The sequence below is a fragment of the Homarus americanus genome, unplaced genomic scaffold (genome assembly GCF_018991925.1).
Source record: "Homarus americanus isolate GMGI-L3 unplaced genomic scaffold, GMGI_Hamer_2.0 scaffold57965, whole genome shotgun sequence".
In the NCBI taxonomy this organism is placed as follows: domain Eukaryota; kingdom Metazoa; phylum Arthropoda; class Malacostraca; order Decapoda; family Nephropidae; genus Homarus; species Homarus americanus.
Window position 1 is genome coordinate 3,084,388 of NW_024725031.1, and position 13,770 is coordinate 3,098,157.

The 13,770-nt window shown below is 35.5% G+C and overlaps 1 protein-coding gene across 2 annotated transcripts; it reads right to left on the minus strand.

Annotated features, from left to right (window-relative positions):
- Positions 1 to 4,858: 4,858 nt before the first annotated feature.
- LOC121864644 (zinc finger protein 525-like) lies at positions 4,859 to 12,962 on the minus strand. Of its 2 annotated transcripts, none has more exons than XM_042363757.1 (2): positions 12,844 to 12,962; positions 4,859 to 6,583 (listed from the first exon to the last, which is right to left on the minus strand). In XM_042363757.1, exon 2 carries the CDS (start codon positions 6,254 to 6,256, stop codon positions 5,216 to 5,218), a length of 1,041 nt encoding a protein of 346 aa, XP_042219691.1. In that variant the 5' UTR covers positions 6,257 to 6,583; positions 12,844 to 12,962; the 3' UTR covers positions 4,859 to 5,215. The 2 variants fall into 2 exon arrangements, with proteins under 2 accessions (XP_042219691.1, XP_042219692.1); XM_042363758.1 differs by lacking the exon at positions 12,844 to 12,962 and adding an exon at positions 10,002 to 10,041.
- Positions 12,963 to 13,770: the final 808 nt, after the last annotated feature.

Genomic DNA, 13,770 nt, shown 5'->3' on the forward strand with positions numbered 1-13,770 from the left:
TTTTCCATGTTCTTGGAAAGTATGTTAAGAGGCGACTATTTTTTTTAATTATGGGCTGGGCATGTAAGATGAGGGAAATTGCTGGATAAATCCTGATGAAAAACTGATCATATGACAAAAAAGATGGTAAGGTTAGGCGAGTTTCTTTGGTTAGGTTGGTAAGGTTTTCTAACAATGCTTTTGCTACTAAGGTTAAGTTAAGTTTGATTTAATTTAGAAATAACCAATTACGTTAGGTAATTTTTTTGTCATTTGCGAGGGAAACGTCCGAGAAGAAAAGTGTCTTTGAATCGTCTAAACTATTGATTGCAAAGATAAAATACCTAAGATTCCATGGTTGTGTGTGAATATTTGGTGGGTTTATATTGAACAGTCATTTATACATGTATGATACTATTTTATTTCTATTATTGTAGTGGCAGAAGGGATTTAGGCTTTAATATCTTAATGCCATTTCTAGTTGGTTAGTTTTATTTTAGAAATATATCAAAATGTACACTATTAAGACAAGACAAATGTGTTGGAGGGGATAGCCTATTTGATTGAATGCCTAATTTATATTGTAGTGCAGGTGCGTCTCTACTTATGAACAAGTTACATTCCTGTGACTTTTTCTCAAGTCCTACTTACTCTTGTAGGTGCTGAGTACATTGCAAATACTGTACAGTATACCGGTATATAAAAATAAAAAAACTTTTGGAATATTATCACATGTAATGGCTCACATTGTAAGCTTAAAGGCTGATGCAAACTCACCACTCCTGTTCTTCCTTTTCCAGCATTCATAAACCATACCACCTACCTTCCTTATGTCATTTAACTAGTGTTGTGCTACTTCAAGCAATATTTCTATACTATGTAGATGAAAGAGAGTAGCAAAACCATGAAAGAAAATGCTATGTCCTTACTTTTGCTCTTGTTGACAGCACCATGGATCAGGTTATGATGCTAGTTGAGCCTGCACGGCAGTTCAGCAAGGACTCGATGAGACTGGTTAAGCGCTGCACCAAACCTGACCGCAAGGAATTCCAAAAGATTTCCATGGCTACAGCAATTGGATTTGCCATTATGGGCTTCATTGGCTTCTTTGTGAAGCTTATCCATATTCCTATCAACAACATCATTGTGTAAGTAATTTTTGAGTGTACGGTACTGTATCTTTCCACTTGCTCACTTATTAAATGTATTAAAGGTAATGTAAATACATACTGTACAGTATTGAGTTTCTTTTTATTTCTTTTCGTGTATAATATACTTGGTCAGATCTTCATATTCTAAGTGTACTTTTCACTTTACAAGTATTGTATTTACCATAAAATATTTACATTTTCTTTTCAGAGGCTCGTAATTGATGACAACGGCACCATGGATGTAGACACAAGTTATTCATAACCATGTGATGATTAATTTTAATGTATTTACCATGTAAGGAAGATTATCTATTAAATGTTTCATATCCTATACAGTTTCCTATGCCCTAGATAAGATTCAAGACTATGAATAAGTTGCAGTATCTCATTAATTTTGAGCAAAAGTGATTTAACAGCTTGACATGGATATCATGCGAGTCATAACTGCAAATTTTGGGGGGCAAATACATTGAGTAGTGCCTTTGCATCTTTACACTTAAAAAATAATTTGTATATTCAGTATTGTACTGAAAAACTATAATTACACTGAAATGGGAAAAAAATAATAAGTTAATCTTGTTTGAATGGAAACTGCTGGATGCCTCGGACACCACACAGTTCAAGTGACCACCAATACAATACAGGGGATCCTCGTTATCCACAGATAATTAGGACAGGAAAAGTGCCTTTGACAACGGACCCCCTTAAAGTGGCGAATTAATCCCGTAAGAAGTAATGGAAATTGATTAAATCAGGACAATGACATTGTACACGACACTAGAAAAAAAGTAATATCTTTGAACAATTATTTACCTTAAAAACATGTTCAACATTTGATAACATTATTTTAAGAAATTATTTAACTTTAGAAGTTACTTAACGTCCTTAAAGTTCATTGGGGTCGGTGTGTTGAGACAACATAAGTTGTACCAGCTGGTGCACATTCACTTCAGTGTTTCATTGAGACAAAACACAAATTGTTTTAAAAATAAATAATAACCTAATAAAATATTTGTATTTACTTGACCTCAAACGCAGAGATGTTTGGTCTGATTGGATTGATGGAGGTGGGTGTTGGGAGAGGAGGATGGAAAAGAAACAAGACTAGGTGGATTGTCCACTCCCACTTTTTGCCAAATCACTACTAATTTTACATTTACACTATAGCTAGGTGCTTCCTTTTGAGTGCTGCACCACCATGTCTGGGTTGGAACCTCATGGCTACAAAAATAAAATAATTCACCACAACATGCATGAAAAGACACAACAAAGGCAGGAGTAAACACAACACTGCACTGGTCTGGACAAAACAAAGCGGGAGAGTGGTGATGTGTGTGCATGCATGCATGCATGGTGCCAGGAAAAGAGTGAAATTTCAAACACTTCAGCTATAAATCCGTAGGTTTTATCGGGAGTGTGAGTGGAATTCACTTAAATGCCGGGACTTTTTACGTGGATGGTCACATAAAGTTGACCACTTAACTGCCAAACTGAGGATAGTGAATATTCTTAAAACGAGTTTATCAATCATTCTAGTGAATGTGATGTAATACCTCTACCAATGTCTGTGAATGAAATAGTATGGTTGTGAAATTGTCACAGAATTGGTTTAATGGCAAAATATGATATTGTAATTTAATTGATGGTACCTGTATTAGAAACGGTACGATCAATAGGACAGTAACAGATTGTGTATTGTACAGTACAATGACGAAGTGTATTTTAAATCTAGTGGACTTGCTAGCACATTTGTCTTAAATATTGTCTAGTTATATTAACCAAATATGAAGTGTTTCAGTCAGTGAAACTGGTTTACTGCATAATGCAGTAGTAAATTATCTTTGAGTAACTGTAGTGTCATGTAATATACAAATATGAAAAAATTCTCAAAGAAAAACACATGGTCTTGAAGGTTGCCATCTTGCCTTAACCAGTGTGTGCGCTGTTTTATCGAATCCTATTTGCTATTCCTGGCTTTGAGTCTGTTCACTCGAACCTTGCAACGGAGGCCTAAGATCAGTTTGTAGCAAGGCAGCTGGTGGATGGACATGGAAAGTCACTATAATTCTTTAGTATTTAATCTACTGCACTTATTTTCTGATGTTTTAATGGATAACAACAGGAAGTAAGATGCTGTAACTACACTAACCATAAGGAACCTCTGAAATTCTATTCCATTGTATACATTAACCTTCATTGTTTAGTAACCCCTCAAAAGTCTGGACAATTTTGGGGAAAGGGAATCTGGAGTTTTACCAAGTTTTTTTGTGGGGTTCTTGGGGGCACTAAGCAGCCACTCATTAACCCGGACACCCCACCACCACCCACAACACAGGAATTAACAGTGCAACACATCCAGAGTGAGGGAGACATCTGCTGTTGTGATGTATTGCTAATTTAGTGTTGTGTTTTAATATTTTGTGTACTGTGGATCTTATTATACGACAAATTTGTTTGGAGTTAACTGAAGTACAACTGCATGGAGGGGAGTTAAAGATCAGCTGTTGAGGAGCCTTTGGCAACATTCCTTTCCACTCCATCTAATCACCCACACCTTTCTCAGTCCATATTTGAAAACGTAATGTTGAATGGATATAACATTGCTCATTTACAGTATATTGTAGTGTACGGTACTTAAACACAATTTTGTGGGTAGATATCAGCTGTTCACTAGTGACTGTCTGTGCTGCAGGCATGGTCTTGCCAAAGAAACTGATAAACGCATCACCTCACCACTTGCCACAATCTCCTCATCACTGCCTAAATAATAAGTGCAAACATGTATTAGCTAGAGCAGAACTGTGATATCCACTGCCTCCCTCCTACTCACTGCATCACACGCTCGTTCATCAAACGACTGTCGCTCATGATACAACATTGTTTATTTGTTATTCGCTCATAAGTAAAGATACATTACTGTAATAAAGTTTATTAATGCATGTACCTTTCACATATGTCATAAAGAATATATCTCCATATATGCAATGGCATGACAGTACATTAAAAAATGAATTATTTTCTATAAAATAAGTTACCTTATTTATTATTATATATACAGTGGTCCCTCAGTTAAGGAACACAATTCGTTCCACGGAGTTGTTCATTAACTGAATCCATTGTTTCAATGGGATATTTGGTAATTGGTTCCAGCTCTCAGAAAAGTATATACAAAGTAAAAAAAAAAAATGTAGTAAAGTAAACTTACTTTGAGGTGTGTATGTAGAAGGTTCCTGGTTGATGATGATGGGAATTATTAGTGGAGGACAAGTCACCTTTCAGGGGACCCATGCTTGATGTCATCATTTCACCAATAAAATTTGAAGTTCACTAGGTGTAATTCAAGATTATTTTATTTAAACCAACACTGCACTATATATTATCAGTGTTAACTAAATTTCAGAATGACCAATAATTTCAATGTAAAAGTGCAAAAATATTCAAGACATCAACAAAATAGATGTTCACTCCACTGTCAACAAAGTCAAACTGATGCCCGGTGGCTGAGTCAAGCAGCTGATGAGCTCATAAAAAACTAGTTCCCTGTACTGCATATATTAACAATATGTTAACTAAATTTTAAAATTACTAATAATTTTAATATAAAAAAATGCAAAAATATTAAAGAGCACAACTTTCTTGATATTTACTCCACTGGAAACGAATGTAAACAGAACAGATGACTGAATTGGCAGACTAGCTGATCAACTGATGCTTACAACAAAACGTGTTGTTCGTAAGGATTTCGTGAATCGAAGTTTTGTTCGTTAACCGAATTGAAGATACTTCTGGGAGGTAATTCGTTAATCGAGCCATTCGTTAACCGAGGGACCACTGTACTGTATCGTCTTTAATGGGGATACCACACAGTGGTCTAATCAGTACACAGGACAACTCAGTTAGTCCTACAGCAGGTTCACCTTGTTCCTCTTACATAAATCTGGCAGTCTTTGTAAAAGAGTTAAGCATTACTGAAATCCCCCAAAACTTCATGATCATTTCATTCATACACAGAGATATAATTTAAGACATTCAATAATGAGTGGAACAAGACACCAATATTAAAAAAGAAAGCGCAACAGAACAAATCAATAAATGTCATAATCTTCCATTTCTTCTTTGACAAAAACATCATCTATTTGTATTTCTTTCTTTATGTAATTTTCCTGACAGCTGTTCATATCCTCAGATTTTATATAAACTGTTTCTATATGAAACTTTCTACTTTTCTCAATGTCTGCTGTATTGTTACCCTGACAGTCAAAACTTGCTGAGGATTTACTTTGTTCATTAAGACCCACATGTGGATTCTCTACTGTGTGCTGTAGTATAACTTTAGTGTCACTGGTTATCTCACAATCTTTTTTATTATGGGAATACATATGTACTGCAAGACTTGCTGATGACTTGAACTCCATTTTACAGATAACACATATCTGAGCAGATTTTCTACTGCTATGAGTGCGCATGTGTTTTTTAAGTTCATCTGACCACATGAAAACCTTTTTACATGTTGAACACTTGAAAGGTTTTTCTCCAGTGTGAGTGCGCATGTGCATTTCAAGGTTTGAATCACTTCGAAATTCTTTGTTGCACAGTGAACAACTTTTAAGGTTTGGTTCCCATGTACAATTAACATTCCTTGTATGTGCCTCAAGAGTATAAATATTGGAAAATGATTTATTACATTTCATGCAGGTTTTAGTCTTTTCCCTTGTGTGCACATTCATATGCTTTTTTAAATACCAACTTCTTTTGAAAGTTTTGTCACATACTGAACATTTATATTCTGATTTCCTCCCATGAAGAAACAGATGCCTCTTAAGGTTATAACTACTCACAAATGATTTATAACACTGCTTACATTGATAAAGTTTCTCTCCAGTGTCAGTACATATGTGCATTTGCAAAAGTTTCCTGTGTGAAAATTCCTCCCCACATACTGTGCATTCATGAGACTTCTTTTCAATATGCTTTGCAGAATGTTTTTTAAGTTCACTTCTCCACATAAATGTCTCTTCACACTTATCACACTTAATGGGTTTCTCCCCAGTATGGACACGCATATGAACATTAAGTGCATATACAAAAGAAAACTCTTTGCCACACTCTGAACACTTGAAAGCCATGGTTTCTGTTTTTTTTTGAGTAGAATTTGTTCACAACACTCTTAGAACAGGTTTTGTACACAGTATAAAATATCACTCATTTTAAACATGTTCTACAAAAATTTCTTGTCTAAACATTCAATAAAATTAAAGACACTACCATGAGTCCCTTAGTCTGTGTCATCACAGGTTTTAGTCTTCCAGAAAATTACAGATAACCACTAATGCCAACTGCTGGTACCATACTATACTTTACAAGTAGTACTGGTAAATTACTGCCGACTGTCCGGATCAGCCAACTTGATCACTGTTGAGGCTATGTTGTTGGTCCTGGAAGCCATTCATCCTCTGAAAAAAAATGATAATGTTTATTATAATACATGTATTGAAAACATTGGTGTGTCAATCATAAAAATAAGATGTCAAAGAAATAAGAGGTAAAAAACAGCACTTAATTGTAACAAGCCAATTATTTTGGTTTGGTTTTTGAATCAATATATTTAAGTTCACCTTGTGTTTTTTAATCATTCTAGTATTTGTTTTATTTGGGGTTTTTACTAAAACATTAGTATGAGTACGGTACAGTAGGGTAAACAGAATGGACAGCTGTAGTGGGGCAAGGAAAATACAGTACAGTAAGTCCGCGCTTAACGTCGTCCAGCTTAACATTGTTTCGGTACTACGTCGCTAAAGTTTAGAGACCAAAAATTTGTTTAACGTCCCGGTGATATGATACTACGTCGTTTTGCATCATCACGGACTACTTTCTATGGCGCACCACCCTCTCGTTTGGCCGAGCTACGCTCTATCGGCTCGGCGCAGTCTCAATGACTCCATCCACTCCCGCCATCCGCCTCCTCTGCTTCACCACCACCGCCCATCGTTAAGTACCAATACAAATTTAGTAGTTGTATATGAATGCAATATTTTCTATAGAAATGGCAATGATTTTGTGTATATTTAATATATTTCATGGGGCAAAGGGAGGCTCAGGAATGGAACTTCCATATTTTATCTACCCGTATTTCTTATGGGGAAAATTGATCTGCTTAACATTGTTTCGTATAACGTCGCATTTTTAGGAACATAACCCCGACATTAAGAGAGAACTTATTGTACTGTAGTGAATTTATTTGATGTTAATACTGATGATGCGGTGTCGAAGCTGTTGCCTCATAAACAGCACCTCGTCACTTTTCTATTTCTGGGCTTGCACAGCCAGGTAACCCAGCTATTTCTTAAAAGAGCTTGCTTAACCAGCCTACCCAGTCAAAATAATAAAAAAGTCGACACAACAACGGTCAACCACATAGTGATAAACTCCTTCACTACTGAATGCAACTTTTAATATTTTCTGTCGCTAATGCCAGGATATTTTATTCAGCAAAGAGAGACCCCTTGTACCTAAGGGGTTAACGTGAAGGTTGAAATGTACAGTCATGCGCCGGTTAACGTCCTAGATACGTTCTTGGAAACGTGACGTTAACCGAAATGGACGTTGTCCGATCATCACATAAACTTTGTATTTATACTTTTACGATCATCACCGGGAATTCTATCACCAGAACGCTTCTTGGAGATATTCTTCTTTATCACATTCACAGTTAATACCACAAAATTGGAGAAATAGTAAGCAAAAATCGCGTTATAGCAAACAAGCGTTCGCGTTATACAAATATCGTTCCTAATTCATAAATCGCATTAGAGCAAATTCGCGTTATCAAAACACGCGTTATAGCAGAACTCACTGTACAGTGGAAAGTGACGAAAGCAATGACTCGCTTTCTTTCGTTCAAAAGATGTTACCGTAATCGCTTTTCGAATGGTTTTCAGTTAAAAAACTTTTGTATTACAATAAGATTCTATCCTAATTCACTTTTGGTGCAACAGTTTTTTTAACTGAAATTCATTCGAAAAGCGATTACAGTAACATCTTTTGAACGAAAGAAAGCAAGTCATTGTTTTCGTCACGATTTTATCCCACTTTCCACTGGAATACGTAAATCATTTCAGCAAAAATATTACATTTCCGTGAATGCATTATATGAAGCACAGTATGAATAGAATATCATTGTAATATAACAGTATTTTAACCGAAAACTATTATAAAAACGAGTAACATCTCTTGAACATCGGAAGGTTAGGTAAAGTCTTTTGTTTTCGTCATGTATTTTATCCTATTTTACATTGAAATACATCATGTTTCAGCAAAACTGATATTTATTTCTGAGAATATATTCATTCGGGCGCAGTTTAGGGAAAATATACATGTGATGTAACATTTTTTTAACTGAAAATGATTCGAAAAACACGTACCCTCTAGCCCTGTTCAAGGAAAAGACTGGGAGGAGCTGTTTGGTGTTGAAGACGATGACAAGGAAAATAATTTTGATGGATTTTAATGAAAATATTCAGAAATATGGTACAGTGGTTCCTCGGTTAACGAGCACAATCCGTTCCAGCATGTTGCTTGTTAACCGAAAAACTCATTAACCGAAACCATTGTTTCAATTGGTTTTTGGGTAATTGGTTCCAGCTCACAGAAAATTGCCTAAATTCAACAAAAAATGTAGAAAAGCACACTTACTTTGAGGTGTGTATGTAGAAGGCTCCTGGATGATGATGATGATGATGATGGGATTTAGAATGGGGGTGGAGGAGAAGGAAGAAGAGAAGGCATTGGGGTGGAAGAGAAGTCACCCCATGGCGCCATTTCACCCATAAAATTTTAGCTCTCTTGGTGTAATTCAAGATTATTTTCTTTAAATCAACACTGCACTGCATTATATATTGTCAATATGTAAAATATATTTCAAAATGACCAATAATTTGCTTGGATACACAGGAAAAAAGCGTTTAGTTGAAGAGAGTCTCAAGCAAGATGTTACCTCCAGTGAAACCAGAGAGAGACTAACTCCTGTTTGCTGTGTTAAGAGGCTGGATGCCGCGCATTAAACTAGTCACTTTACCTTCAATGATGTTCAATAATTGTTAAAATGACTAAAAAATTGAATATTAAACTTTTAAAATTATTGAATAGTATAAACTTCTTGATATTTACTAAAATAGTAAGGAATTTAAGCCATAGAACCGATTAATGTATCGGCGGACTGATACTAAAGCTGGTTGCCCGGTCAGTGCAAGCAAAAACATGTTGAGGTCGGTTCGTAAGAAATTCGTTAACCGAATTTTTGTTCTTTAACCGAATTGAAGATCCTTATGGAAGGCAGTTCGTTAACCGAAATTTCGTTAACCGAGGCGTTCGTTAAACGAGGGGTCACTGTACACGAAAGCGCTTGGGAACTTCGTGTTTTCTTCCTTCCTTGTGGTTATCAGCATATACCTAGATCACGCGCATCTACAGTGATTTACTTGCATATATATATATATATATATATATATATATATATATATATATATATATATATATATATATATATATATATATATATATATATATATATATATATATATATATATATATATATATATATATATATATATATATATATATATATATATATATATATATATATATATATATATATATACAGTATATATATATATATATGTGTGTGTATATATATATGTGTATATATATATACAGTGACCCCTCCGTTAACGAACTCAATCCGTTCCAGAAGGTCGTTCGTTAACCGAAAAGTTCGTTAACCGAAACCATTGTTTCAATGGGTTTTTGGGTAATTGGTTCCAGCTCACCGAAAATTTCCTAAATTCAACAAAAATGGTAGAAAAGCTCACTTACTTTGAGGTGTGTATGTAGAAGGCTCCTGGATGATGATGATGATGATGATGGGATTTAGAATTGGGGTGGAGGAGAAGGAAGAAGAGAAGGCATTGGGGTGGAAGAGAAGTCACCCCATGGCGCCATTTCACCCATAAAATTTTAGCTTTCTGGTGTAATTCAAGATTATTTTCTTTAAATCAACACTGCACTGCATTATATATTGTCAATATGTAAAATATATTTCAAAATGACCAATAATTTGCTTGGAAACACAGAAAAAAGGGTTTAGTTGAAGAGAGTCTCAAGCAAGATGTTACCTCCACTGAAAAGAGAGAGAGACTAACTCCTGTTTGCTGTGTTAAGAGGCTGGATGCCGCGCATTAAACTAGTCACTTTACCTTCAATTATGTTCAATAATTGTTAAAATGACTAAAAAATTGAATATTAAACTTTTAAAATTATTGAATAGTATAAACTTCTTGATATTTACTAAAGTAGTAAGGAATTTAAGCCCTAGAACCGATTAATGTATTGGCGGACTGATACTAAAGCTGGTTGCCCGGTCAGTGCAAGCGAAAACATGTTGAGGTCGGTTTGTAAGAACTTCGTTAACCGAATTTTTGTTCGTTAACCGAATTGAAGATCCTTATGGAAGGCAGTTCGTTAATCGAAATTACGTTAACCGAGGTGTTCGTTAAACGAGGGGTCACTGTATATATGTATATATGTGTGTATATATATATATCATGTAAATCCACAATGAAAACGTGGATAAGATAGTTTTGATTCACAGGGAATTGAAAACATGAGGTCAGGTCATAATGAAGGCTGGTGGGATTAGTGATGCTCATTATGACCTGACCATGTTTTAGGTCACCCTGTATATTTAAGTTTCTCTCTGTCCATGTAATCCAAAGGTTTCTGAAGATGTCTTGAATAAAGACGGAAGCTAAGGTACTGTTTTATTTTCCCGTGATTTTATCAAGATATATATATATATATATATATATATATATATATATATATATATATATATATATATATATATATATATATATATATATATATATATATATATATATATATGCAAGTAAATCACTGCAGGTGCTATGATTTGTATATGTTGATAATTCACAAAGTACAGTCTGTACTCACCACTGAAGATGTGAATTACACGAAAGCGCTTGGGAACTTCGTGTTTTCTTCTTTCCTTGTATTATAGCATATATATCATATATTTATATATATATATATATATATATATATATATATATATATATATATATATATATATATATATATATATATATATATATATATATACACACACACACACACACACACACACACAGTTAACCCTCACTTTACGCGGTCCCGCATTCCGCGTTTCCACGTTAACGCGGTGCCTTGCCAGAACCTCACGTGCTCAAATTACGCGGTTCGTTAACCCCATTACGCGGAGAGTGTCCGGGGCGACGCTATTTTTAGATTCGCCCCACCCGCCACCCGCCCGCCTGCCTGCCTGTGCTCCTCGCCTCCTCCCTCCGCTTGGGCAAGCGGCGCGGTAAGGTTGCGCAGTGTGTGTCTTTGTTGCAGTTGTTCCAAGAGTTCAAAATTCTCACTCCAAAAAAGTTTGCCCTCCCAGTTTTCTGGACTTGTGGCTTCTTCAATCGTGAGCTGTGAACCCAGGTGGGGCGAGCGTCCACCAGCTCCAGTTATGGACACTCGACTGAGTAGTGCACTCTGAGATAACCTATACTTTTTAGGTTTTTTTCTCTCTCTTCCTATAGAAGATGGAATACATAAGAGGGTGTTGGCAAATTCTAAATATTAACCATTTATACACCTTAATTAGGGCACCCCTTGCCCATCTGAAATATAAGCTAGGCAGTTGCAAGAGCTTGAATCTCTGGATAATTGAGGTGCTATAGTGCAGGTGCCATTCTGGTGACCCTCCTTTGGATTTTTTCAATCAACTTTCACTCACATTCCTGTAAACATAATATCACTGATTTGAGACCAAGCAAAAACCCAATCAACAGAAGTTCGATGTTCTGGGTGTGTACCGCAATGTACGAACATAGATAATAAAATGTTAAATGTCTCGCTTAAACCTAATTTGCGCCATAAATTATATTGAAGAAAGGTGTCTTAGGATTGTCAAAACTACTGATTGCAACTATAAAATTCACGAGATTCATGTAGTGACAACATGTGAAATAATACCGGAAAAACATAGTTTTTGTTAAAATCGAAACCTGGCTATTATAATAAATTGATCCTGAACTATATAATTGCATAGCTAAGAAACACTTTCCAATTGTAAACCTGTATGACAATTTGGTCAATTTGCATTTTCAACCAATATGGTGCTCGAGTTTAGCAATGTGTTTTTCGATGGTTTAGACAATTTTGAGGTAAAATTGCAGATTACAGCAACCAAAGATTTTGAGAAAAAAATGTGTTACCTAACCTAATGTAATATAAGAAAATTATCATAAAAAAATTAGTTCAATCGATTGAGTGTAGTGAATTTCCGGAATTCTGTGGTTGCTGTTTACTGCACTATTACCAAATTAAAAACACCTTTCTTCTATGACGTTTCTGACGCAAATGACCTAAAATTACCTAAATTAACCTCCTAACCGGGGGGAGGGGGGCTTGGTCCCCGTGGATCCCCCGGTATCCAACTCATTTGCGAGGGAAACGTCATTGAAGAAAAGTCTTAAAATTGTCTAAACCATCGGAATAACAAATTGCTAAACTCGAGGACCATATTGGTTGAAACTGCTGCAATACCGACAACTATAATGAATATGTGCTAGTAGTAGTAGTAGTAATAGTAGTATCTTTAGCTCACAAGTTTTCCTCCCGTTCCCGACTCAAGTGTTAGGTGTTGACTATCCTGGGAGAAACAGTCTCGTTTAGATCAATGACTATCTTTGGTTGTCCTCCAGCATATAAAACTGAACCCAGTATGTTGTTATTTTCATTATTTTACGCCTATGTTCCTTTATTTTAAGTCCGTTAACTATGGTAACAATTAATGTTTGTTTTATGCGTACATTTATAAATTATGTAACAATTGCAAACTTCACCGGATGAGATCTAAACTCAAGATCGCTTATAACATTATTACCATTTTCCTCGGGGTTATTACAACTATTTAAAATACATTGAAATTATAAACTAAAGTATAAAACAGCTCCAAATGAAACTATATTGAAGCAAGAGGAATACGAATTTGTCCACCATGATAAAGTGGCCATATATCTTGGAGCTAAAGGCAGGACATACCAAATATCATGAAAGAAAACCCTACAACCCATATACCAACACGGATTACACGGTTATACTTGACCCAAAACCCAAACAATTGTACATAACAATGATATTTGCCTACTTACCTTCTAATGATCGTACTTTTCACTGGATAAGATTTGTTTTAACATCCCTAGATGTTAAAATTGTAGAATCCCAGACAGGTTTGGTTAAGTTAACTTTCGTGACTAGTAAGGCTTTGAGGATTGGGGCTTTTAGTTGTGATTTTTAAAATGTCTTCAGGTTGTTCATTTGATAGAAAACACGTTCGGTAGATGAATATGCTCCAGGAAGACAGAATGAACTGAACCAATTTTAACATGTGCTGCTGGGTGATATCTCTGTCCTTAAAGTGGGTAAACATTTCTACCCAGCGCTGGCCTGTAGGTAAATTAGCTGCATTCCACTCTGACACTTTGTCCTCGGAAATGTTGTGGGGTATAGTTTGTGTTTGTGTTCACACTCA

What these genes read in the sequence shown, in the direction of transcription:
- LOC121864644 (XM_042363757.1), bottom strand. Translation starts at nt 6,256, where the DNA reads ATGGCTTTCAAGTGTTCAGAGTGTGGCAAAGAGTTTTCTTTTGTATAT.